Below are 27,924 nucleotides of genomic sequence, written 5' to 3' on the forward strand. Positions count from 1 at the left end.
GGTTTTTGAACAAACCTTTATTTAAATTAAATAATGTTTGCTTAGCAACATGATTTTCATAGAATCTTTAAGTTAAAATCCTTATCACATATTTACATCTTTATATATTCAAAGCTGATTTTGCTGATTTATAGATTGCTAATTTTGTATCAAAGTAATTTATGAAAATGAAGCAAACATTCAAAAAACGGGAAGAGTTTGCCAGTAATGTCTAGGTTTTTTTATAACTAGCTGTTGCGCGCGACTTCGTGTGCGTGATTCTGAATATAAGTTATTAATCTATATTTGGCCCAATTTTGCCATCAACGTGGCAATGCAGCCAGCCTCCTGGGCGTTTCCTGACTTTGGCTGGGATGAAGATGTATTTTTTGGCGCTTTGTAAATAATGTATATTTTTCTTTTTATATTGATATTAACGTAATATTTACGTTTTAAAAAATGTAAATATTAGTTTAGTTTAATTTATTGTGAAAATAGATAACAATTATATGTAGATAATTAAAATTTGTTCACTATTAAAAATGTCCAGTTATTAATAAAATTTTAATATCGAATTACTAGTTCTAGAATCATAGCGTGATGATAACCTATAGTCATCCTCAATTAATACCCTATATCTAACATAAAGATTTTTCAAACTAACAACTCTTTAACTTTATATTAAGACTATAGATTTAAATGAATTTTCTTATAAATGATCGATTATTTTCCGGTTACAAAGATAGTTTAATCTCATAGTTTGTATGTTTATCTGTATTCGTCCAACACTTGACATAAGTACGTACATACGGATATACCAACACGTAACTTATTTCCTAATTCAAAGCGATTTTCTGAGGCCATGCGGAAATCGTTGAACTTGTTTAATTTTGTCCGTATGTGTGGGTCGCGATTTATACTAAATATTGGTTGAAAGAATGGAACTGGGGAATTTAATTACAAGTCAGACTAGCGACACTAAAAAAGGAACTCTCAGTAATATATAGTGGTACAGAAAAGGGTCTCCCATCATATTTGTGGCCGTATCAAGGGTTGCTTAACCTTGATTTTCATTTGTTTGTTAATAATGACAACCAAAGTTTATCTTCCGTTAATTTTTTAACTGTTTACCTATCACTATTTTTGAGATACACCCTGATAAAAGACGGACAGGCAGACTGATAGGTATGCCTCAGTAATAGGGTTCCAATTTTACATTTAGCTTATAGAGGCCGCTTACGGACCGCTTATGGAAATAGCTTATTAATTATGTATTTATTTTAAGTTCAAATTAAACTTAATTAGAATATCAAATAAAAAGGTTTTCCGTGTACGGAAAATAACTTCGAACTTTAATCTATACTAATATTATAAACTAGTAAAGTTTGTGATGCTGTAGGTAATCTCAGAAACTACTGAATCGATTTTGAACAACTCTATTTGTAAGTATCATTCTTCTTATATTATTAACGCGAAAGGTTGTAATTATGTAGGAATGTTTGATACTCGTTCACGTGAAAACTACTGAACAGATATAGACGGAATTTGGTACACAGATAGTTTATAACTGGATTAACACATATTATAGTCATTTGGCTACTGGCAACAGCTAGAAGGCTATATTACTTATCAAAGTGGTCATAGGTCAGTTAGTTTTCGATGATAAAAACCTGTTTTTTTTACGTAGAAATGAATGAACGTTAAATTAATGGCCACTCAGGTCGGGGTTTTCCAATTCAAAGTCCAAAAATAAAAGACGCATCTTAATGGTTCATTGGTTCAATGAACGACATCGAACGCGCAAGGCTACAAGTTCAAAACCAGATTCGACCATTGCCATTTCTTCGAGCGAAATCGTTTTAATGTATGCGTCACGAAACTCCTCCAATAAGAAAGATATATTGTATATTTTTTTCGTTGTCCTTGCTTTCCCACTGCTGGGCAAACCATTCCTCTAAATACTAATTTATTTTTATTATGTTTGTAAATATTCATTATACCTTATAATTATTAATTATCATGAGAAAGACAAGTGGAAGAAGAGTGGGGGACGGCCTTTGCCCAGCTGTGGGACTTTCCAGGCTAGTAATAATATTTATGCCTGACTCAATTGAAATTTTCAATTCGTCATCTCGTATACATAAAAAACTCTCGTTTACGTAATTGAATTCCTCCGAAACAGCTTAACCGATTCTCATGAAATTTCGTTTTTCATTTTTTTATACTTATCTACTCGCAGGCCCTTTCATATTTGGGGAGTTATTAAAAATCATTAACCTTGCCGCCATTTTGAGCCGCCATCTTTGATCTCCATCGACTCCCGAATAATTAACCTTTGAAACATGAAAATTTCAGAATTATTTTTTACTGAGTTATGACGTAGTCAGACAGACACACAAAAAACACCCATTTTGCGTAAAGGTTTAAAAAATACGACAAAAAAATCAATTGTGTTTTAATTTGTCTTCTTATAAATGCAACTTTAGACTTGATTCCTTTTGATAATATTTCTTGCTTGTTTTAATAATATTTAAATTGAAATACTTCATTAATACAACGTTGTTTTGCATAATTTAGCTTACATTAATATAAAATCAGACTGGTTTACCTATCTATGAATTAATTAGAATATTGATCTGTCTATATTCTTGCCTAGATCTGGAAAACAATCTGCTTTTTAACGAACATGAGAAAAGAGATTTTATTCGATATATAGTCTGGGTTTCATCGCTATGTTTTCCAAAACCAATATCAGAGAAGTTAGAATATAACTAGCTGATCCAGCAAACGTTGTTTTGCCGAATATTTTTTTTCTAGTTGTATGTATTTTTAATGGCACATTATAAAAAAATGAAAACAAACAATTTCGTCAATAATATTTTTTTTTTTAGTGTGAGCAACCCTTATCACTTAGGCGTATGAAAATAGATGTTAGTCGATTCTCAGACCTACCCAATATGTATACAAAATTTCATAAAAATCGCTCGAGCCGTTTCGGAGGAGTACGGTAACTAACATCGTGACACGGGAATTTTATATATTAGAAGATATTTCCATCACAATATAATAGAAATTAAATGTAAAATATGTAGTTTTGCGTTTACAATATTAGTAGGATAACATCCGGGATCCACAATTTAAAACCGCTCCCAAAACACGGAGGAACTCGTTACATAGATGGTCACCCATCCACGAACCGACCGCGTCAAGCGCAGCTTAACTTGGCCGTTGTAACTTAGCCACGAACTCCTGTTGTGGTTCAACTAACAAAATAGGCTTGAAACCTATAATTAAAACATATAATTACTTCACTTGGTTAATCGGATTACCTTAATCGATTGTGCACTTAAAGGTGCAATCTTTACACTTATGAAACTTCATAGATTATCTGTATCAGGAAAAATGCAATTAATTATAGGAAATGCATTTGTCCTGAAGGCTTTATTTAATTGAACCAAAGAAGTTCAATAGGAAGCATTTAATATAATTATGTTGTACGCAAGATGTGACTAAATATGACAAATGATTGTCACATGATTGTGATGTTGTATCTCGAAAACGACTGGATCCTTTTTGATGAGTCTTGTGTAATTGTGATGTTAATGTTAGTTGATAAGTTGTTTTTTAGCTACTGATTTTGTTTTTTTTTTTAATAATTGGCCTTTTTCCCGTTTCCTTCATATTTGTCTAATTGTAAGCATTTTGAGCTCATTAATTAACTGCTATTACTAACTCATAATTAAGTCAATCTTTACTTGAAGGTTTAAAGATTATAGCTATCCAATATAAAGAGAGAGAAATATTTTATAGGCATGTGATGTCGCTAACATACCCTTGAAATTTCAATGGGATTTGAACCTACTAGCTGTAACCAGGACTACGTCAGCAATATTATGAACAGACATCCAATTTACAACTGTGTATAGATTTATCTATACTAATATTATAAAGAGGAAAGATTTGTTTGTTTGTTTAACACGAATAAGCTTCGAAACTACTGGTCCGATTTGAAAAATTCTTTCACTGTAGGCTATAATTTATTTTGATAAATATTAGGGTTCCGTAAGAAAATTGCAATAATGTAACCAAAGGTGTAAAATCGGAAACCTATTTCTGCGTACGCTGCTAATACTATTGACACGCGGGCGAAGTCGTGGGCAACTGCTAGTAGATTGATATTAACTAACCAACCAGTAACATATCGCATTTAAACGACAATTAAATCCATATTTTTATTCAAATCAATGTAACTGAGAACCTTTTAACCACAGACCTATCATTAACTCAATTCGTGGAAAACAATAATAGCCCAGTTTAGCAGAACACTATTAATTTATTATTCATAATGCAAATAAAGTGATTTTATATTCCCTGTACTACTTATACTTGAAGTTGTCAATGTGGGAGAGAGATAGCGCTCTATGCCGTGTAGTACTCTGTCCTGATCACACAACTGGAAGAGTCCTATTTTAAGACTAGCTTAAACGCCCGCTCTAAATCGAATATGATCAGACGAACATCACATAAAATCGGGGTAAAAACTATCCTATCTGGTTTTTTTTATAAACTATTTGTATACCAACTTTGATCTAAATCCGTTCAGTGGTTTTTGCGTAAAAGAGGAACAAACATCCATACATACAAACTTTTGCGTTTATAATATTAGTAGGTTTATAATAATAAGGGTTTCGTAGAAGGCGGTTTACTCCCATTGGTTGAATGAATCAGGTGATAATGACAATATAAATAATTATTTTAAATTTTCTGTTTGTCTTGTCTGAGTGCGTACTTATTATTTTCTTGTATGGCTAAATCATTTATCGATACATGAGTGCCTATCTACTTATGTCCTAAAAGATTTAGTAGTTTTGACTTCAATACTTAATATTAGGTTTAATTAATTAATTATTATTTAATTTAATGAAATCTGGTCAAGTGCGGATCAGGTTTTGTGTGAGAGGGGGTTCCGTACCATTGCCAATAAGGGTATCAGATGATATCTGTAGTATGTCCCCTTAAAAAATATTTTCATTTTTAGTATATGTTGTTAAAGCAGTATCCGAAATACTTCGGTGAATCAACTGTCTATCAAAGTTCATAAGAAAAATCTGGTCGTAAGACCTAGGAGTTTTCACCTTAAGATAAGTCTTAAACCCTAAAATCTTTGGCTATACTTTTCAAAATTTACATAATTATTGGGCAATATTTTAAAGACATGAGGTCTTAAAAATATAGCTAAAAGGAAAACGTATTTCGAAATACAAATTTAAAAAAAATATGCGTTTTATTAGAGTGATAAAACTTAATATTTTCACAGAATTACTTTACACAACATTAGTAGCCATTATTTTCTTTTTAAAGAATACTTTTTTACTAATAAATAAGTATAATTATTTATTGAAAAACTTTACAAGTTAAGTAAATAATGAAAACTTGAACTTTTGTTTAAATAATGTGCTATTCATGCTTTTTATGAGCAGCGCTTTTGAATGAATAATGTAATTATTATTGTATGCGACATAACGACATTACAATAAATAATAAAATTTATGTTTTTGCAACTTTGTGCACATAATAACATGCAAACATGTTTCTTATTAATGTCCATAACATAACATAACACAACTTAAAGTAGTACCTAAGGAATAGAAAAAAAAAACAAAAAACAGTTTTTTTTTCTCCACTATCCCACATGTGGGCAAAATTATCCCCAATTCGCATAAAGAATCCCTTCTTAGTTCATAAAATTTAAAAATAGAACACTCACCTCAAACAATAAAAAATAACCGCCACAAGAAAATTCACTTTAAAAAACGAACACCACTTTTAAAAAACGAACGGTTTAAATTTTAACGATATAATATTATTATAATTTATTTATAACAAGTCCATACGTGTTCACCGGACGATGTCTAAAGGCATACTGTTTGCTGAGTCGACATTTCACAATGACTGTACGTGAGATTTAGCTGCGCGTGCGCAAGCTACGCAGTGCACATTTGCGGTTGTGACGTCATACGGTGTTCGGTTGTTTTCGGCCGTTTCCGGCAAGAATCCTTTTGGGGCTCGATGTCGGTTAAGCTGTGTTTGCTGTGGACGTTCGTGGATGGGTGACCGGTTGAGGTAATCTCGTAATGATATACTTTTAATAATTAAGGAAAAAACATGGGTAAAACCACGAACATTGAGTTTGTTTTTTAGTAGTACACAAAATAGAATCTTTAAACTTTGATTATTTATTGACCTGCATTTCTTTTCTAATGAAATGTCCTTTTGACCTAAAGGTTCAACAATCGGTTTCGTCTGCAAATGGTTGCAGGTTCGACCCCGCCCTAAAAAAGTGACTTTAAGTAAGTAAATCCTTACCTTCCTTCCTTATTAAATACTGTTACAAACCAGAATAAAATAAACTTGAGGAAAACCAAAAGGCCTGCCCCTATTCAAGTTTATGGCCGTAACACACGTTGCTTAACCTCCATTTTTACTTTTACTAGCTGTTATTATAACGGCAACAGAAATACACCATCTGAAAACATTTCAACTACCATCACAGTTTTTGAGATACAGCCTGGTGATAGACGGACGAACAAACAGAAAGCAATAAACTGGGAACGTTTTAACCATGTTGTATAGAGACCCTAATAAAAAACAACAGCTTTTATTTGTGTCTTGTTCGAAATATTTATCCAAAAATGGCGCCCGGGCAAACTGGGCCCCGATTCTGCTATTTACCATGGCCGATGAATGAGTGGCAATTGCATTAAATTTGAAATTATTCCTATTCTATTAATCATTTTGTCAATACAATAATTGGAAGTTAATTGTATTGACCTTGAGTGTACCGTCCCGTACTGAATTTCCAATTATTGTGTAGAAAAATGCTTAAGAAATTACGAAAATTAACATTTTAAGCCAAATTTCATTCATTCATCGGCCGTTGTAAATAGCAGAATTGGGGCCCTGGGCATTGGCCGGCAAGATCCCAAAATACAACCTTTAATTTATTGAGCAAAACCTGATTCCTGCGTTTGGACATAAAATATCTCGACTTTGCTCGGCGCTGGGTTTTACAACTCAAAGTCCAAAAATACATCATAATGTATACCTGTGATTATACTAATATTATAAACGCGATCTTTGAGGCAAAAACCACTGAACGGATTTAGACGAAACTTGGTACACAGATAGTTTATTATCAGAATTAACACATAGGATACATTTTATTCCGATTTTATATCCCCGAGGGATCATCAAGCATTCGTGGATCATGCAAACGCTTGTCCTACGCGGGGATCGAACCCGCGACACGTCACGCTCATTGACCTCAACCACTCGGCTATCCGTGCAATGTATATCTGCTTGAGAATGAATTTCATCAAAAAAATTATGTTTTGGAAACGTCAAGGTTATCTATGATACTTATTCATATACCTACATGTACAAATCAATAAAGCTAATTTATTTCATAATTACATCATACAGTTGTCAATCAATAGATTTAATACATTTCCTATACTTACAAAGAAATAAATTAATAATAGTAATTAAAACTATTTATGTATCGTGATAGTATACGAACTGTGTCTTATGAGATATACTCTGGTTCCAGACGAACAGACAGCCTTCTTACACCAGATTCCGGTTTCTAAATGTTGTGAGGAATTGAAAAAAAAAACTCGAAAAGGGTGAATCAATAAGTCACCGAAAAATAAGGAAATAAAACATTTTTAATATATTCCTTAAAACCGGTCAAGTTTTAAAATTATAACACATCTGTTTAACCGGTATAGAAATGTATTCATATGGCATCAGTTGAACTCGGGTTCCGGAAGATCATAAAAAACCCTTTAAATTTTGACTGAGTCCTTAGACAATGTTACATCGCATTAGAATAGAAAACTTCAAATGTATGTGAATGACATTCCTCTTCGACAAGTGACGTGACTGTGACTTGTCAGTTCAATACATTTGAGGGATTCGTCAGCGTTAGCGAGGAGATGTGTAACTTGTGTACAACTCATTTTGTTTTTTATATATTTCAATAGATAAAAGGACAGTTTTTCTGCAAATAAATCTTAATACAGAACCCATTGAAAATTAAGACTTATAAAATAATAAACATTATTATCATTTTGTGACTTGTATATTGATTATTTTCGTTTTAAAGGTATGTTATTAGTCATTAGTTATTTTCTTAACTGTTTCCAGGCGGGATTTCCTACTGGGTTTTTTAGGCAATTGTCAGTTAAAAAAAATTTGAATAAAATAGCTTTATTTTTTGTTTAAAACGGCTTTTATGATAGGAGCGGGATGATACGAGTCTTTTGTTAAAATTTACGATATTTCGACGAATACGTAGGTAACATATTTGAGGAGCACTGAACTCCTAAACGGCTGGACTGCTTTCGATGTTTTTTTGTATGCTTTTGTTTTTCTCTGCATGGCATATTGTGTAGATTCCCAATTATGTTGGGGTCGGTCAGTGAGTAGATAAATGGTTATATAGTGCCATTAAGGCGACTGATGGTATAGTTGCCTAACTGCTTAACCGGAGTTCGTGGGTTCGATTCCCACCCAGAAAAAAAAATATTCGAGAAGCATGATCATTTGTTTTGTGTCTGTGTATAATTTATCTATTAAAGATATTAAGTATTTTTAACAGTTGTTAAGTACTCATAATACAATCATTCCTTATTTTGAAACTAGATGGCGTTGTGTGAAAGTTCTTGAATACTTCAATAGCCTGATATTTCACGGTCTAAATCACGGTCACTTTGACAATGATTAGACAACACTATTGTGTCGTTACGTCACTATTTCGGTACCAACTTTCTCCAGATAACTAATGTCACTAGATCTAATTGATTTCCATAGTATTTTGGAAATAACTAATCTTATAAACCCTCGATTTTAGTATGCTATATGTCGATGGATTCCGCTAAAAGAATTTTATAATTCTTAATATTTTTGGCAAATATTTTACGGATAAAACTACTTTACGGATTTTATCGTGGTTTAATTTTGGGCAGACCATGCCTGTAACCATGATACCTGCAAAGGTGTCGAAACGTCGGGAACTAAAATCTAAAATTACACAGCGATAAAATCCGTAATATTAGTTTTATTTCAATAACTAACATTCGCGTTAATCTAAGTAACCACTATTTTATTATTATTAGAATCTTGTATGGCGGGCTATTTTTACATAAAAATAGAGAGCAAAGACATCCAGATTTAAAACAATTATTCGTGGATCACACAATATTTTTGAAACACTAAAAATAACAAATATGTAAACTCTAACTTTCAACTAATCACTTAGCAAACTTCTAAAAATACTATCTAATATACATAACTAGCTGTTGCCCGCGACTTCGTCCCCGTGGGTAGAAGATACAAGTTATGATTTATACCTGTCCTGTTTTTTTCACATTTTCCATTGTATCTTCGCTCCTAGTAGTCGCAGCGTGATGGTTTATAGATTAAAGCCTTCCTCGATGAATGGTCTATTCAAGACAAAAAGAATTTTTCAATTTGGACCAGTAGTTCCTGAGATTAGCGCGTTCAAACAAACAAACAAACTCTTCAGCTTTATATATTAGTATAGAAGTATAGATAATAAGAAAATTAACATAATAACTTAATTATAATAAACATTTAGAAAACATTAATGTTCTGACATTTTAATTAACCCGCTTACCAATACTTGCTACAGTAAGACTCTTGCAATTGTGCGAGCAAGACACCGCTATCCAAACCGTATTGCCATTTCACTTCAATAGCTAAACGAGTCCCGTATAAGAGTAGATACAGGTTCAGTTTACACGACCTATCCTAGTATTTATCTAGCACATGGAGATGTCATAATCATCATTACATAATATTAACTAATATTATAAACGGGAAAGTTTATATGTATGTATGTTTGTTATTCTTTTAGGCAAAAACTACTGAACGGAATTTGGTGAAATTTATCATTTTGATGACATTTGGCGCGGATTTTAACATGGTTTTCTTATAAACCCTTCCGTGCTAAGTAATTAAATCCTTCTGTCGCGGGAGGTTTCACAAACATTCAAGTCACATGCAGAAAGACACCCAGACTCAGAACAAGTATTCATAGATCACAGAAATGCTGTGTGTGCAAAAGGGGGGTCGAACTCGCTCCCTCAGGTCCGAAGCTAGTCAAGCAATCCAGATAAATACGCGGGAGTAAACCGTTGCATCATTTAATAATGAATCATTCTCACGATAGTTACTATTTAAATACGTTGAATATAACTCTTAAAAAAATGATTTTTAGATTATACCTTGTAAACATGTTGCAAATACATTACTAACATTGTCCGAAACTAGAATCAAAACTGCAACACCAACATAATGTTAAGTTAACTCATGGTCGTTAAATAAACAGGTAAGTGGACCTTCTTAACTGTGATAGTTAAATTACGTAAATGTTGGTTAAGGTACAATAAAACTAACTCGGACGCTTCACCATGCAATCTGACTAGTCTAATTGTTATGGTTGATGTACAACCAGGGCCCCAATTCTGCTATTTACAATGGCCGATGAATGGCAATATGATTAAATTTGAAATTATTCATATTCTCTTGACCATTTTGTAAAACATTTATTGGAAATTCATTGTATTGATCTTTAGTGTAACGTCCCGTACTGAATTTCCAATTATTTATCATTTGGGGTCGGTTTCCAGTCTAACCGGATTCAGCTAAGTACCAGTGTTTTACAAGGAGCGACTGCCTATCTGACCTCCTCAACCCAGTTGGGCAACACAATACCCCTTGGTTAGTCTGGCTGTCAGACTTTTCAAGCTTCTGACTACCCGTAACGACTGTCAAAGATGTATGACATAGTTGGGAAAATGCTAGGCCAATGATGAAAATGATCTCACGTAGCTTTAATTATTATCTAGTGATCAGTGGATAATGTCTTTGGTAGAAAAATAAGTGCTTTTCCATAAGTTATACATTGAGAACAATAGACGATATTATCCTACTCATATAGTCAAGATTTTGTTAATACAATAAACTTGTTTTTTTTTTCGTTTTATAGATGTTCGGAACTCGCAATTGGCTGATATTTTCTTTTTGACTTAATATTTTATGTACCTCTTTTTGCGCACGACCGTTCAAAAAAGATATGTTTTCGAGGTTCATCCATTTAAAGAATCAAGAAAAAATTCTTATAATTACGATTCGATCTAGCCTAAATGAATGGTGTCTATCCTTTTTAGTAACATTAATCAGAATATTTTAGGTCGACAAGGTTTTGCCTTAGTTTGACTCAAGACCCAAAATTGTGTCAACAATTTCTTGATTTTATGTGTTCCGTAAAACGGGGTGAATAGAGGGTTTAGTAAAATTTGGAAGTTTAACTAGACAAAACATAAAGATTATACGCAAACTCACAAGTATTTCATAAAGTAACTGTGTCTAAGCATTCTAATGTAAGAAAATATTCATGTAACCCCCTAAAAACACTATTCTCTATTCACCCCGTTTCACCGTATTTGTAAAATTTATTAAATGTTATTTTCATCGTACTAAAAGTATAATAATAACAGTCTATATAAGACCCACTGCTGGGCACAGGCCTCTTCTCATACATGTATGGTTTTATATTGATCACAACGCTAGCTTTCAGGTAGCTTTGAAATAAAAGTTCCACAAATATCTATTTTTTTATGGTAAAACAATCATAAATCCGGCCAAGTCCGAGTCAGACTTGTGAAACAATGGGTTCCGTACAAATACAGAAAGTAAAATATATTTGATCACCCCTAATTTGCGATCGACCATTATAATAACGGTTTGTGTGATACAGTCTGGTGACAGACGGATGGACAGCGAAGCTTTAGTAATGATTCCGTTTTTACCGTTTAAATACTCTACTCTACAAATTTTACTAAATCAATTTGCTAAAAGAATCGAATCTGCACTACGAGCACACAAAACCGTACTTGGAGCCACAAGGCCGCTACACACCAAAAGTACTATGAAAACAGAACTATAGTTGCCCGTAAAATATTTGTTGACCTCAAACCTTATAGTTTAGCAAATAAACTAAAACAAACACAAACTAGACAACGTTGTCCGGTTTACCTTGGGCAGACGGCAGCCATTTTTGTCTTAAAACATTGTCCTACATACATTTTCCTCTTTAAAATTGTCTAAACCTACTTGAAAAATGAAGGTTGTTATTTAATCCTACAAGTTCAATGTCAAGAGCGATGTTATTTAAAGTTTAACCAATGTTTGGTGGTTTTAAAAGCGCTAACGCTGACGAATCTCTCAAATGTATTGAACTGACAAGTCAAAGTCACGTCACTTGACAAATATTATATCTTTTCCCGTTTCCGTACAAGTTTTCCATTCGAAAATGATGCCCTCTGGGTATTTTTTAACTTTGTAACTGTTCAATAGCTTATTAATATGTATTATAATCTCAAATTAAACTATATTAAACAAGACTTTTCCGGGAGAAAATAACTCAGAGCATCGTTATTCTATACTAATGATAAAATGATGTAAAGTTTGATAAATATTACCCGAAAATCTATACTCTATAGGTACAATACTAATATATAAAGCTGAAGAGTTTGTTTGAACGAGCTAATCTCAGGACCTACTGGTCCAAATTGAAGAAATATTTTTGTGCTAAATAGACCATTCATCGAGGAAGGCCTTAGGCTATAAACCATCACGCTGTGACTAATAGGAGCGAAGATACAATGGAAAGTGTGGAGAAAAGAGGGCAGATTTAAATCATAACTTATATCTTCTAACCACGCGGACAAAGTCGCGGGCAACAGCTAGAAGTCTTTTATAATAAGGGACAAAATTAGCTGGAAATGGAATAAATACTAATAGTTCATCATGATCATCATCAGAAATTGGGGTCGGCTTCCAGTCTCACCAGAATCAGCTAAGTACCAGTGTTTTACAAGGAGCGACTGCCTATCTGACCTCCTCAACCCAGTTACCTGGGCAACACGATACCCCTTAGTAAGACTGGTTGTTTCCTAGCTTCTGACTACCTGTAACGACTGTCAAAGATGTATGAATAACATGCGGGTCAAACAATTTATTGTGCCTGCCAATACACGGAAATATAAACTACCTAGTAGGTAAGTTTGTTTTAAACATAAATAAATTCCTGTTTTACATAAAGACATGTATGCGTCTCTACTGCCATTTAAAATTGTGACAGTAGTTCTGAATGCATTTATAATTGTCTTATATTTTTTTTTTGTTTTAAACTTGACTTTTGTTTTGTTTTCCTGTTTCGAGTTGATTTAATACTTTATTTGGTTGTTATTAAGTAGGTCTATAGGTTGAGTTTGAAAGCCTATCTATAAAAAAATCTACTTTGTTTTCGTACGTCACTGAATTTCTTTTGTATTTTTGTGTGGGCCTCTGGACGGTACAAATTCACAAAAAAGGTGAAAAACTATGTTATAAAAAAATACGATAATAAATTTTCATATTAAGTATTTGTGTTTTATTGCATACTTTTAAAAATATCCTGATCGTTTGAAATTTAAGGCAGAACAAAATATTCTGTATGTAACGTTTTTCTATTAGTCAAGGCCGTTCATTTGATACACACATTATAAGAGTCGTAAAAAGTTACAATCAGCCATTATCTTTTCTTGCTTTCTTTCTGCGGAGGCTTGTAATTAGCAATGTGATAACCTGAACTGTAATTTTAATTGGAACTATTAGTCTGTAAGCCTTCTTAAAAATAAATGAATTTTGTGACTCAATCTACGACGTAGCAGACAGGGCCACTAGATAGATAGACAGCCCACTACTAAACAAGAGGTCAGTCGAATCATCCTCGAAAGTTAGTACAAAAAAAATGTGATAATCGACTTTTTTTGCTAACTTATAAACATAACTACATGTTATGTATAACTCGGCGACCTATACCAACTTTTAAGTAACAAATTATGTTAAATTAAAATTATATGTATGGTAAATAAATCCATAGAGTATGTGTCTATAAATAAATCAAGGCTATTTCAGTATGAGTAAAATCTACGATCTTAACGTAGTTAAACTGGACTATGTTATAATGAATATTAATTATTTTTCTTATCGTATGGTTAATGTATAATCTGGGCCCCAATTCTGCTATTTACAATGGCTTATTAATTAATGGAAATTGGATTAAATTTGACATTATTCCTATTCTACTAAGCATTTTTCCAACACAATAATTGGAAATTCAGTATGGAGCGGAACACCCACGATACCTAAATACAATGAATTTCTAATTATCATGTTGTAAGTAGTGGGCCCGCCTTTAGGTCTCTAATTATACTGCTTGACACACCCTCATAACATTCTCAGGTGTGTCAGATCAATTTAAGTGGTAATGTCATAGACATTCATAAATATGATAGATGATGATCTTTCGAAAATAAATACGCTTTGTCCGGTACATACGGTTTCATACCCTATCTAACAACAAAGCGGCTTTCCATTGCAATCACCGGCGCGGCAGCTCATGATTAAGGACTCCGGTTGGGTCTCAAACTAGTCAAGGCACTCCCGATAAATACGCGTGAGTAAACCGTGGTATCATTTAATTACAAAGGGGTTTGACCTATTATCTAATAAGTTTTATAGAAGTTTCGACAAACTTCCGAAAGTAATTAGATTATTCATATAACTTAATAATACCTAATTATTACCAAAATCATTAAGTTTTACGTAAACAACTAATGATTTTAAATTGAATTATTAATTTATGTAGGTTTTAACACTCTCAATCACTTTACTAAATGTCCACTTAATACAGTCAATAAGTTACACATCTCCTCGCTAACGATGACGAGTCACTCAAATGTATTGAACTGACAAGTCAAAGGGAAATTGAATATCATTTTTTTTTTATTTTACCAGCTGTTTCACCCGCGTAGTATTTTTTCCTTTTTTTTTTCTTTGCCGCCATTTTTCCATATTTTCTCACCCTTTAAACCTTCCCTGGACTGGTACGAATATTTAAGACTAAATTAGCCAAATCCGTTCAGCCATTCTAGAGTTTTAGCGAGACTAACGAACAGCAATTCAATTTTATAAATAAGAGAAAAGAAGAAGAATGCTTGTTCGACGCGGGGACCGAACCTGCGACAAGTCGCGTTAAGTGTTTTTGGCGTGGTAACCTCAACCACTCGGCTATCCGTGCAGTCATTTCTATGTATTTGAAGTTTTCATTCAGTCTATTAGTCGCTTTATAATAATATATCGCATTCATAAAGTCAGTTTTTTTTTAATTAAAACGTATTTTTCTATAAGCGAAAACGTCATCATCATCATCACCTAAATAACTTTTATTTACATTAAATGTGACGTCAATAGATTTTAGGCTTTACCAAAAAAAAAAACCCGAAAGAAACCGTATTATTTAAATAAAGTAGACTAAACTTGTTTTCGTGTTTAACGGCATTTATCATAATTAATTTGAAAAGCTAGCTTTGGTGATCAATGCTCGTTCTCTGTATGAGAGGCCTGCAGTGGGACAGTTACAGGCTGGTGTTATTAACAGCTTCGGTAATGGCGCCCCACCGTGGGGCAGCTCACAAGCGTGGTGATCAATGCTCGTTCTCTGTATGAGAGGCCTGCAGTGGGACAGTTACAGGCTGGTGTTATTAACAGCTTCGGTAATGGCGCCCCACCGTGGGGCAGCTCACAAGTGTGCTGATCAATGCTCGTTCTCCGCATGAGAGGCCTGCAGTGGGACAGTTACAGGCTGGTGTTATTAACGGCTTCGGTACTCCAAACATGCGCCTTCTCCCCTCCATTATACCACCACTATAGGCGGCAGAAGCAAACACTACTCACATATCCTAACTTAGTAGGTACATTTATAATAAGAAATCATAAAACAATTTACAGGCAATCTGTAGTTACCTCCTTTTACTATTAAATACGAATAATAAACAAATAAAATCTCAACCACTTCGCACTTTCCAAGGTCTAACTCAAGCCTTAATCAGACTGTCAGCCATCGCGTCTTAATGTAACAATATGTTTGTGTGAGCGGGACAGAGCTATACACTTCATATAGCGCCATCTCTTTTATACACCCGCTATATATAATGTTGCTTAGATACGTGGTGGTAGACACCCTGTACCTTAAACCGAGTCAATTTTTATTATTTTTTAAAACAAAATGTGGTTTTCAAAACTGGATTGCTTTGTAAAAAGTAAAAGAAAATGCTTAGTAATATGAGTATCTTATTATTTCTGTTTCGCTCAAATGAATATTATGTTTTTTTTTGTGTAGCCTGCATTAGATCCCACTGCTGGGCAAAGGCTTCCCCCGTTCTCTTCCACACCTCTCTATTTTGTGCAAGTTCCGGCCACGTGCGCCCCGCGTATTTGACTAGATCGTCACACCACCTTCGTCGTGGTTAAATGTTAATTATGTTTAAGGTCCGAAAATATTACATTAATGTGTTAGGTTAGTTGGATAGAAAATTAAAAACGACCTCATGCAGTATCAACTAACTACAATAGCAATACAAAAAAAAATCAGAAAAAAACTCAAGTTTTAGAAACTAATCTGTACAAATATGTAAAGCTGAAGAGTTTGTTTGATCGCGCTAATTTCAGGAACTACTGGTTCAAATTGAAAAAATATTTTTGTGTCGAATAGACCATTCATCGGGGAAGGTTTTAGGCTATAAACCATCACACTGCTGCACTGCGACTAATAGGAGCTAAGAGACAATGGAAAATGTGGAAAAAACAGGGCGGGTATAAATTATAACTTATATCTTAACAGCTAGTTTTAATATAATCGGTAGCCAGACCGACAGAGATACTTTCGCATTTATAATATTAGATTGGATAGATCGCCACGAAATATGCCTAATCACTATAGTTTTTTGGGCTAAACCCAAAGCGTAAGAACGGAATCCTATTACAGAGGGAAAATTAAAAGATAATATGTTTCTTTTTTCGCTATAAAATAAAAAAAAAACAAAACAACGGAAAGTAAATATATTTAAAAGTAACTGTTTCCATCGAACAACAACTTACCTGAGTCCCATACATTAAAATAACTCATAAGGTTCTTTTTTGTCGCTTTATAATTTGGGATTCCCCGGGGTTTCGCGCGAGTCTGAATCGTACGTGGCCAGTTATAAAAATAATCGTTTACAAAGTAGATGCCAGTATATATACACTTAGGTTAAGTACTTTGAAACAAAAATAATAATTGAAATAAAGCATCAAAAAAATTATCGAAATTGATCGTCTGAAAGTGTGCTCAAAAATTTGTAATATCATTAGTTATAGTTGTATATTTGTACAAACAAATTATATATAAATAGGTAAATTAAATAAATCACTCATATATTAAAAAGTAATCGTGTATTTCTCACATTCCTTAAATCTATTTATCGTATAACAAAATTGGACAATCCCTAATTAGTCTTTGTGTATCATTGATTAACCTCCGTATACAAGTTACATGTCTCCTCGCTAACGCTGACGAATCCCTCAAATGTATTGAACTGACAAGTCAAAGTCACGTCACTTGACGAAGAGGAATGTCATTCACATACAATTGAGGTTTTCTATTCGTGTTTGTCGTTGCAGTTTTATCCAAAGACTTGTGAGCGAGGAGCAGGTTTGATCCCAACGCAAGCATATGTATGTATATGCATATATATGTATGTACTTTCGTATTCTGACACCATTGATATACGGTGAAGAAGAACATCGTGAGGAAACCTGGATTCCAAATATTGGAATCTTAAATGGCCCACAAGGAGCTAGCGTGGTGATCATAACTCCAGCTATCCCCAAAAACAGGCCGTTGCTCAGCAGTGGGATGTAAATAGGCTGTTATTACAATCATTCTATGCTAATGCGATGTTACATTGTCTAGACACAATTTACTCACAAGAAACTAATAATTGGATTAAAAACCTATAAGAAACCATACTCATGAATAATCTGGGTTTTACCAATTTTATGACGCATTTCAAGATTGACTAAAAACAACTAACAGTGGAAAAATCTTGGTATAAACAAGGAACAGGTTAAAACAGATTGCTGACATGGCCTTTCTATCAAAGGACTTGGATGTGGGAGGTAACAGGTTCTATCCCAACGCTGGCAATAAAAGGAAAAAAGTTATTTTTTGTTTTGTCTTGAAACGCTAATCATCTTTAACGACTTCAAAAAACCCACGTCGAGGGCATAGGCTGTAGCGATATGTCGGATTTCCAGTGACCAATATCACCAAGGGACACTTCTATTGCCTACGTCAGAATAACGGGATCTTTCGCACGTGCTGTGCGCGATTCTGGCTGGGAACATTTATAATAAAAAATTGTATAGAGTCAGTGTCCAATATCTTAAGCTAGCTTAAGAACTATACCGCTATTTCGTCGAAAATGAAGAAGAAGAAGAAGACGAAAAGAAGATACAATTAGTTAAAATTTCGTGTGACGTCAATTATCAGTACAGTGTTTACAAACAAGTGACGTCATTAGCCTTGACTTTCATTTTCATCGCCATCTTTTTTGTGTTTTATTTTCGTAATCCCAAAAAAAACGTTTCATATATTTTGAAATGCAATTATAAATAAAATCACCACTTTTACAAGTATTTTTTGAGAACGCTCGAGTCCACATTTCCTATCTGTCTACCCTTAGGAATGTCGAAACAAACTCAATCGTCTCTTTCCTCTCAGGAGCCCATTAGGGCTGATGCCTGCCGGGGCAGCGGGATTGTCCGATAGAGTTACCGTGGCTCCGGTACACGAAGAGGAAAGGAAGGAACATGGGTTTTAGTCAGTAGAAGACTGACACTCTCTTCTGCTCAACCCAAAGCTAAAAGAGTCATTTGATGATCTCCCATCCGAAAAAAGGAGTATCTTATAAGTCAATACAGTTTAAGTAATTGTGATTTAAATGCGAGTATAAGTGCATTATAAAGGAATGCAGATATTTTTTTAGACTGAGACCTTTATAAAGCTATCTGATGGGCTAATTAAATTAATTTTAATTGGTATAATAAACCTATTGTTATGATTTTAACAACGCATACAGACATGTATGGAAAATCCCATCAAAATATGTCGTTTGAGTATTGACGTATAAAATTGATTGCAACTAATAGAATAATAGGTTTTTAATAAACTGATACGTTAAGTATTTAGTCATAGTCATAATGTTGTTTTAATGTTTGTTTTTGAATAAATGTTTACTGTTTCTAATGGTTTTAACTATTAAAATGTTTGTGGTGTTATTAGTAACAAAATAGGTACTACCGATCATACCGATCCCGTAATCTCCAGGGGTTTGACGTCCCTTCCACCCTATATATTCTGAAAAATATTTTTTTTTATATTGTTTATTTTCCGTTTAAATGTGTCTCGTTAAGACAATACCATGAAAACACCGCTGAACAAAGATGGCGATTACTTGATCTATTAAAAACCTGCTTGCTTGAAGAAACATCTAATTGACGACATCGGTAAACACCAGATACAACCTTTTTAGTTGTAGATACAGTATTGTAAGAAATATGCTCCTCGGTGGTTAAAAATATGCACCTCGATGGTGTTGTGCCTTATAGCTACCTTTCAGCTTAAGACCATATATTATTTATTGCCATAAATACATTCAAAATTTCAGCTCAAACCAAAATCGAAATCAATAACTTGCAAGATTTGATCACAAACAAAGGGACAGGCAAAAAAATAAAACAAATAGAAATCATCTAACATTTATACAAAAAAGCGAAACAAATAACAAGCCATAGACAATATCGTTGACAGAACAAACCATAGACCATAACCATAGACTACAAGAAATACCATATTAGCTAAACATAACAATTTTTGTTTATTCTCACTTTTAACAGTATCCTTCAAATCATGCTTCAAAATGTATCTTCTTAAACCTATACACCAGACCTGCGCGTGCGCATCGGTGTCAACAGTACTGAGATTACAATTGAATATCGCTCCGTCGTTTTCTGTCATTCGGGAGATCATTGCTTTGACATTATCGTCCCTGAATATCCAGGAATTAGTCAGGAAGTATTTGTAAGCTTCCAGTTTTTTATCTATCCTCTGATATGCTTTCACGAATCTGAAAAGAGATTTTAATGAAAGGTTATTAAAAATGTATGTATGTTTGTTCGATACGGGGTGCTCTCTGTACAAAATTAATATATTAAAAACATCTAAAAATCCACTTTTTTAAATGTCCTAAAAATTACAGCTTATCGGGAACTGCCTCGAAAGCGACTGCAATAACATTTTGTCAAAATCGGTCCAACCCGGTTTTATAGTTTTAAATTGCTTCGTCATCGGGTTTGAAGCTACATTGAAAATTTCAGCTTGCTAGCTTATCGGGAAGTTCCTCAAAATTGCAAAAATCCAACTGGAATGACAAATAAACAAACAAACAAAAAAAGGTGTATAAAATCGTGTATAAATAAAAACTCACGACGGGATTCCTTTCGGTCTCCTCCCAATGACAGCACATACACCATCCATGACATAAGCCGGTATGTAATGCAATAGCCAGCTCAACAAATGGTAGACGAAGATATTTTTAGTCTCTATCAAGTAGCAGTACCACAGAGCTATGGGCAAAGACAAACCAGGTCTATATAGTGTGCCCATAAACTTACTGTAATCTCCTGAAAAGTAAATAAACGTTGTTGTTTAATGTCGCGGTGGATATGAGGTATGGATTTGTATGCAAGGGGTGCAGGATCGATCCTCGCACACAAGTTGTAATGTCGTTAAGAAATAATTATTATTGTTCCATAACTTTTAAACAACGCCATCTAGTTTAAAAGTAAGTGTTTAAAAGTTGTGTTATGAGTCAACTGATAAACACTAACTTACCACTCTCCTTTTATACAACCTGACACAGAATAAGTATTCGTGTCCATCACACAAAAAGTTGTCTTGGGTGGGAATCGAACCCTCGACCTTCTCAATAGCATTCTGAGTCTACTTTATCGATCTATCTACTACTAACCACTAGGCCAACAGGCCAGTTAGTCAGCCAATTTGAATTTATCAATTGCCTAGTACTTATAATACAAACTTTGCTTACTTTGACACTAGATGGCGTTATGTGAAAATTGCAGAACATAAAAGAAATGTGAAAAGACCGGATAAGATATAACTTTAATTAATTAAGGAAGCAAATTACTCCATTTTCGCAGCGTTTCTTCGTTTGAAACTATATAAATAGGTATTTCTTTATTTCCTTCTTTCTCCCTCTCGGTCGAGTCCCAAGCAGCTCCAATGATTGCGTTGTTAACATATTCAAGTGGTACACCGGCAAATTTGTTTTCTAAATCGACGAAAAATACGCGTAGCACACCCATACTAGCCCCTAAAGCCATCTGTAAGAGATAACAAAAATTCAATTTGCAAAATAGGCTCCGAAGATTCGCTTATCACTAGATACTTAAATTTGCCCAAATTTTGCCGCTTCCTAAGTAGGTTCCTACTTAGATGTGGGAAAAACGGCTCAAGAAACTATATATCCATCCGGTGTCCTTCTGTTTACAATCATCATCATCATCATAATCATCCACAGCCTTTATGGTTCCACTGCTGGGCATAGGCCTCCCCTTTCTCATCATAATTTCTACGGTCCAATCATAACACAATAAAATAAGTTTATACCATGCCAACAATTGAAGTCTATGCAAACCACTAGGAAAAGAAACTATTAACTACTTAGGCCCTGGTTAGAAGACCGACCAGCCACTGCAAAAGCTAATATAAGTTTTACTTACCCCGGATATGCCTCCTAAACATGACTTCTCCAGCCACCCAGGATGAGGCTCGTATAAAGCATGAAGAACTGGAACAAAAGAGCATTATGTCCGGGAGAAACTCTACAACATGCTGCTACTATTGTTGCATCATTTCTTCTCCATAGATTGAGCTATCTGGCTGTTCTCACAGCTGCCCAGCCCCTCCAGCCAAGTGATATAATCTACAATTCTACGTTTCGATAGGAGGAGCTCATAGGCTAAGGGTCGATAGGCTAAGCTAAAACTGCACCAGTTGATCGATGAGGTTCAATTACCCTTGATACGGTCATCCCGTAGATGGGTGATCATCTTTGTCATAACGAGTTCGGTTTGTCGTTACGGGCTAGAAGTTAGAAGCTAGACAGTCCTATAACCAGTCAATTGGTGTCGTGTTGCCCAGGGAACTGGGTTGAGGAGGTCAGATATGCAGTCGCTCCTTGTAAAACATTGGTAGTTAGTTGTATCCGGTTAGATTGGAAGCTGACTTCAACATACTTGGGAAAAGGCTAATGTGACTGAAGTAACTTGACTTTGATCTGTCATCTCCATATTTGTTGATTGTTGAGATAAATAATAAAATAAATGCGGACAACATCACATACATTGTTCTGAACCCAAAGTAAGTTGCTAGAGCACTTGTGTTATGGAATTCAGATACAACGAAGGTACCACAAACACCCAGACCCAAAACAATGCAGAAATAAGAATTTTTACATTGACCCGACCGGGGATCGAACCCGGGACCTCAGAGCTAGCGACACCTTGAAACCGGTGCGTACGCCACTCGACCACGGAGGTCGTCATAGATATTACTTGGTTAGTTTTGCTGGTCATGTGGTTCAGTGTGAGTTACCTATGGGTGGCTTCACGACACAAACAGGCAGGTCAACGCCAGCATCGCGGACCACGTGCTCAGCTAGCGCCTTCGTGAATGTGTAGGTGTTCGGCCAGCCCTTGATCAACCTACGGATTAGACTAAATTAGAAATCATTACTGCTACTAGGGACATTATGTAGCCTTTAAATTACAACAGCGATTTCTAAGTTTAAAATGACAATTTCTTGTTAATTATTTCAACACACCTTGTCAAACGGTGAAAGCAAAACGTCGTGAGGAAATCTGGATCCCTAATATTGAAATATGGAAAATTTGCAGGGAGTTACGATGGCCATCAATTGACCAAAAAACTTTCAGCCCATGGGAGAAGGCTCTTGTCTTTATTAAGTGTATGGTTTTCCAATCAATCAATAAACCTTGGATATTGTGGCCCACAGCTGGACATAGGGCTCCCCTTAGTTGCGTGGTAACACCCAATCCTCCCGCGTTGAGTTCGCGTTCGAGCCGACAGCCCTTTCGGGACATCGCTTCGTCTGTTATAGTTTCCAAACACTTACCCTGGTGTTATACCATTCAGGCGTCTCTCATCCAAGGTGTCGACCAGGTCCATGAACAGTTCTGGACTCATGGGGCACGGGTAGAACTGTTCCTTCACTTCTTTGCCGACCCTCTCTCTGGTAGCATGAGTGTATGCGGTTGACACGTGGATAAATTGCCTGTTGGAATGAGAAACAATCACTTAGGTACATCTTTTCAAGTGAGTAGCTGAGCGGAAAGTGGTAATCAAGTGGTATAACTATTGGATTGCAAAGCCAAAGGTAGTTCCAATGTCTTTTTGAATTTTTATTACCAAAAAAATGTTCACATGAAAATTGTGAGGAAATTGACTTTAGATAATGCTTCGAAGATGTTTTAAGTCACGTCAGGAGACTAGGGGCGGCTTAAACTGTGACACCAGGTTGTACGTCATCCATACGGTAAAAAGAAGAATGATACAAATCTAGAGTCACCTAGGAAATATTCTGGAAGCTTCTTCACTCTAGATTTTAATCTGATAGTCGTTTCAATCTTCAGTGAATATTCTTACTTGAGTTTGGTGCAGCTCTTGGCTAACTCCACAGCTTTAAGAGTCCCCCCCACGTTGATCTTGGCTGCCACTTTGAGCGGTTCATCGAATCGGACTGTCGCCGCCATATGAAATATTATGTCAACCTGTAAACATATGAAACTATATTTTGTGTACTATTACTACCTTTCATTTCCAGTATCAAATCAGCTACATCATCACAATAACAAATTTTGGCGGAATATGTATCAAGTTGACAGGTGAAACTAAGTGAAAAGCGTGTAAAACAGCTGGTTTTAAAAATGGTCTCACTATCACCACGAGGTCACAACATCAAACACACGATGCGCAAATTGTCGCGGTTTCGATTCCCGGTTGGACAAGCATTTGTATAATCTACGAATGATTCTCCTGCGCCTGCGTGTCTTTGTATACACACAAGGATTAAATTCCTCATTGCGAGAGTTGTTTTTTTTTAAAAGAATGCTAATGTCATACTCAATAGCATACCTCCTTAGTGAGTGTGCTCCAGTCTTTATAAGACAGCCCCAGTCTGGGCTCAGCCGCGTCTCCGGACACCGGCACGATGCGCCCCGCAAACCTGGGCTTCCCTCTCACCAGGTCAAACACCTGACAATAATTACAATATTAACAACGAATTATATACATAGTTACTAGCTGTCGTCCCCGTCCTCCGGCAACCAATCAAAAACTATCCTTATTGTTAATCCTAGTTTAAACTATTTGGATACCAAGTTTCGTCTAAATCCGTTCAGTGGTTTTTGTAAGAAAGAGGAACTTACATGTGTATGCATGTAAGTTCCTCTTTCGCATTTATATTAATTACTAGCTGTTGCCAGCGTCTTCGTCCGCGTGGTTAGAACATATAAGTTGGGAATTTTTGAGCGGAAGCCCTCGAAGATGAATATATTTCCCCGTTTTTGCCACATTTTCCATTGTATCTTCGCTCCTGTTAGTCGCAGAGTGATGGTTTATAGCCTAAAGCCTTCCTCGATAAATGGTCTATTAAACACAAAAATATTTTTTCAATTTGGACCAGGAGTTCCTGAGATTAGCGCGTTCAAACAAGCAAACAAACTCTTCAGCTTTATATATTAGTATAAGTATATAGAAGTATAGATAAGTAGGATTAGGTATTTTTATAAAAAGTCAAATCGAAATTGTTTCCCTATTTTTTACGGTCCTAAACAAATGTAGTATTTTATTTAAAAATACTCACAGGATCTTGCAGAACCTCTTCTAGCCTTTCCTGAACATTTTTGCCCTTCTTAGATCTCAACAGTAAGAATATTTTCTTGATTCTACAGGCCCTGAAAACAAAACCAGCTTATTTAAATATTTTTGACATTACCACACGGCTTCTTATGTTTCAGGCTAATTGCTCAGGTCGTGGGATCGATTCCCATCCAAGGGAAAAGTTTGTGTAATGAGCATATTATATGTATTTATTTAGAAATATCTAAGTACGTGAATGAGTTACCGTACTTGTAAGCTTTGCTTTGTTTGACACTAGATGGCGTTGTTTGATCATTGTGGAATGTAATAATAGAAGTAGGTGAATAAAGATTAATTAATGATTAATGAAAGAAAGAAAGAAAGAAAGAAAATATATTTATTTGTGCTAAAAAAGTGACGCATACACACAAAAACAAATAAATTAAAATAGAAAATAAAAGGGGGAAAATATGCGTCATATTAACACAAAACGGCCGATGCTCAGCATAATGCTGAGACCCTACACAAGTCAGAGCCCCAGCGCTGATTTTCAGCACCAGCCGATGCTGACGTATAACGGCTATAGCCGGCTAACGGTGACATCACTAATTAATAAAAATAAGAAAAAGCTGGAATATAATTATATACACACTAATTATAAAATTAAAATGTTTGTAGTGTAAAAAAAATAAATAAATAAACAGTGGTGACATTCTAAATCCAAAATATTTACTAAATTATCAATTTTTTTTTTTTATCTGTACCACTTATCTGTCATAACATGAGTTGTCATGCCAAATTTAATTTATGGTCTGGTGATGCAATCAAATGAGTAAGATGGCGGCGCTTGTTATTATAAATTATTGTGTAATGTGGATTAGCGATTAAAATGACAACTTTAAGAGTTAAAAATGCTAGTTAGTCATTACACTAAATAATTCATTGTTTTAATTACAATATTTTAGTTATTCCAAAGTACAAACGGTACCGCAATTAAATACATACCTAAATTGGTTCTGACCTTTTAACCTGTGGAATATATTACATACAAGTTATGTAAATATCACAGCTTCCGTGTGTTTTTTAAACGTCTCCCGCATTAATTAATTTTTTTATTGTATCGTGAGAGGTATCACAAACATTCAAGTCACTTGCATAAAGACACCCAGACTCAGGACAAGCTTTCGTGAATCAACACTTGACCCACGCGGGGATCGAACCCGCGACACGTTGCGCATAGTGGGTTTGGTGAAGTGACCTTAGCCACTCGGCTATCCGTGCATTCATAATATGTGTTTTGCTTGTGATCTCTCCCCGGTCGTGTCCATCGCGCTGTGAGAGTGCGGAAACAGAGAGTGCAGCTGTGTTAGCACACGCGCGTGTACTTTAATATGTCCTATAGGTATCAGGTGTCCAGTCACACTAACTGCCGTCTACGACCTCGCTCTTGACTTAAACTATGAACTTAAGCAGAAGCAGAACTATTGCCTATTGGGTGTTCAGGTGTTTAGATTTTTCAAGTGCGATTCGGACTTGCTTGACCATAGGATGAAATAAGCTTAATACAGTCTCTTATAGTCCTTCTTAATAGTACTGCTCCAGTCAATCGCAGTGACAGTTCTTAATCGGAATCCATTTGGATATTCAAAACTATTCCCATAAGTGTTTATCCCTTACCTGAAGAGTTTCTCCACGAGAGCCTTCCCGAGGAATCCGGAGCCCCCCGTGATGAAGACGGTGGTATCCTCATAATACTTCTGGACGGGAGAGGTGCCCAGCTCTATCACAGCATTCATCGGCTCCTGCAGCCGACGCGCTCTCAACTCTATTTCTACTGCCGGATCCATGATCTAGAGGATTATGTATAAATATTGAATCAAGATTTCGGTCTTAAATACTGTTTTTACATCCATATGAACCAGTTTCCTTTGTCTAAACAGCGCTTGAGAATGTATTAGTCGTTGTTCTTGTCTATTAAGAAATTGGCAGTCATGAATATCTCGACAATGATTGCTCAGTCTACCCCCCAAATATCGACAACCTCGTGAGCCAAATCCGAATAAAACTAATTATAAAACTCCAAAACTGGCAGTTAAACTGAAGTGAAACTAGACTGGTCACATCTGCCTTATGACAAATGAGTTCTGGACAAATACTGGGCAGTAAGGGACAAGAGGAGACCTTGCGGCAGAAACAGAAGATGTCTAGACAAACTCGATTGTTTCACACGAAACTAGCCTCGGTTAGTAAGAAGCTGAATAAACACTGGTACTTAGCTGAATCCGGTTAGACTGGAAGCCGACCCCAACATAGTTGGGAAAAGGCTAGGATGATGACGATTGCTACTGGTGATAATAGATCGATCCCAGTACAGTATAACATGACCACTTTTGAGAAGTGGGTCGGGAACATACCTATAGTACGGCACCTCAGATTCCACAAGTTTGTACTTCAGAGCAAGCTGCTGATGGATAATCCACTGGCCACTTGGAAGACGAGAACAGCCCGAATTATTTCCTTTTGCTAATAATGAAAACACACACTGGACTGTCTTGTATATTGAAATTTCACGTGGTAATTTTACAAGGTTTGTAAAATTACGCTAAGGTAACAATGCCTAATTTTAATAAGTCTTATGTACAGCATGTTTTACAAAATAATCCTTCCTAATGGATGTATGTATGTTTGTTTATCTTCCACGCAATAACTACTGAACGGGTTTAGACGAAAATTGGTACACATATCCTAACTAATATTATAAATGTGAATGTTACTCTGTCTGTCTGTCTGTTACGCTTTTACGTTTAAACCACTGAACTGATTTTAATGAAATTTGGTACAGAGATAGAATTGACCTTGAGAAAGAACATGGGTTAGTTTTTATCCCGGAATTTTGAAGATTTCTCTTGGAAACGCGATATAACCGACCTCGACGCGCGCGAAGCCGCGGGCGAAATGCTAGTATTTCA

The 27,924-nt window shown here is 35.2% G+C and overlaps 1 protein-coding gene across 1 annotated transcript; it reads right to left on the minus strand.

Annotated features, from left to right (window-relative positions):
* Positions 1 to 19,740: 19,740 nt before the first annotated feature.
* On the minus strand, positions 19,741 to 26,988 carry LOC113502710 (fatty acyl-CoA reductase wat-like). The gene is made up of 10 exons (XM_026884362.1): positions 26,633 to 26,988; positions 24,960 to 25,050; positions 24,230 to 24,349; positions 23,741 to 23,865; positions 23,211 to 23,369; positions 22,670 to 22,779; positions 21,796 to 21,863; positions 21,201 to 21,396; positions 20,481 to 20,676; positions 19,741 to 20,120 (listed from the first exon to the last, which is right to left on the minus strand). Exons 1-10 carry the CDS (start codon positions 26,800 to 26,802, stop codon positions 19,754 to 19,756), a joined length of 1,602 nt encoding a protein of 533 aa, XP_026740163.1. The 5' UTR covers positions 26,803 to 26,988; the 3' UTR covers positions 19,741 to 19,753.
* Between the last annotated feature and the right edge of the window lie 936 nt (positions 26,989 to 27,924).

Source organism: Trichoplusia ni, chromosome 17, assembly GCF_003590095.1.
Source record: "Trichoplusia ni isolate ovarian cell line Hi5 chromosome 17, tn1, whole genome shotgun sequence".
Classification (NCBI taxonomy): Eukaryota; Metazoa; Arthropoda; class Insecta; order Lepidoptera; family Noctuidae; genus Trichoplusia; species Trichoplusia ni.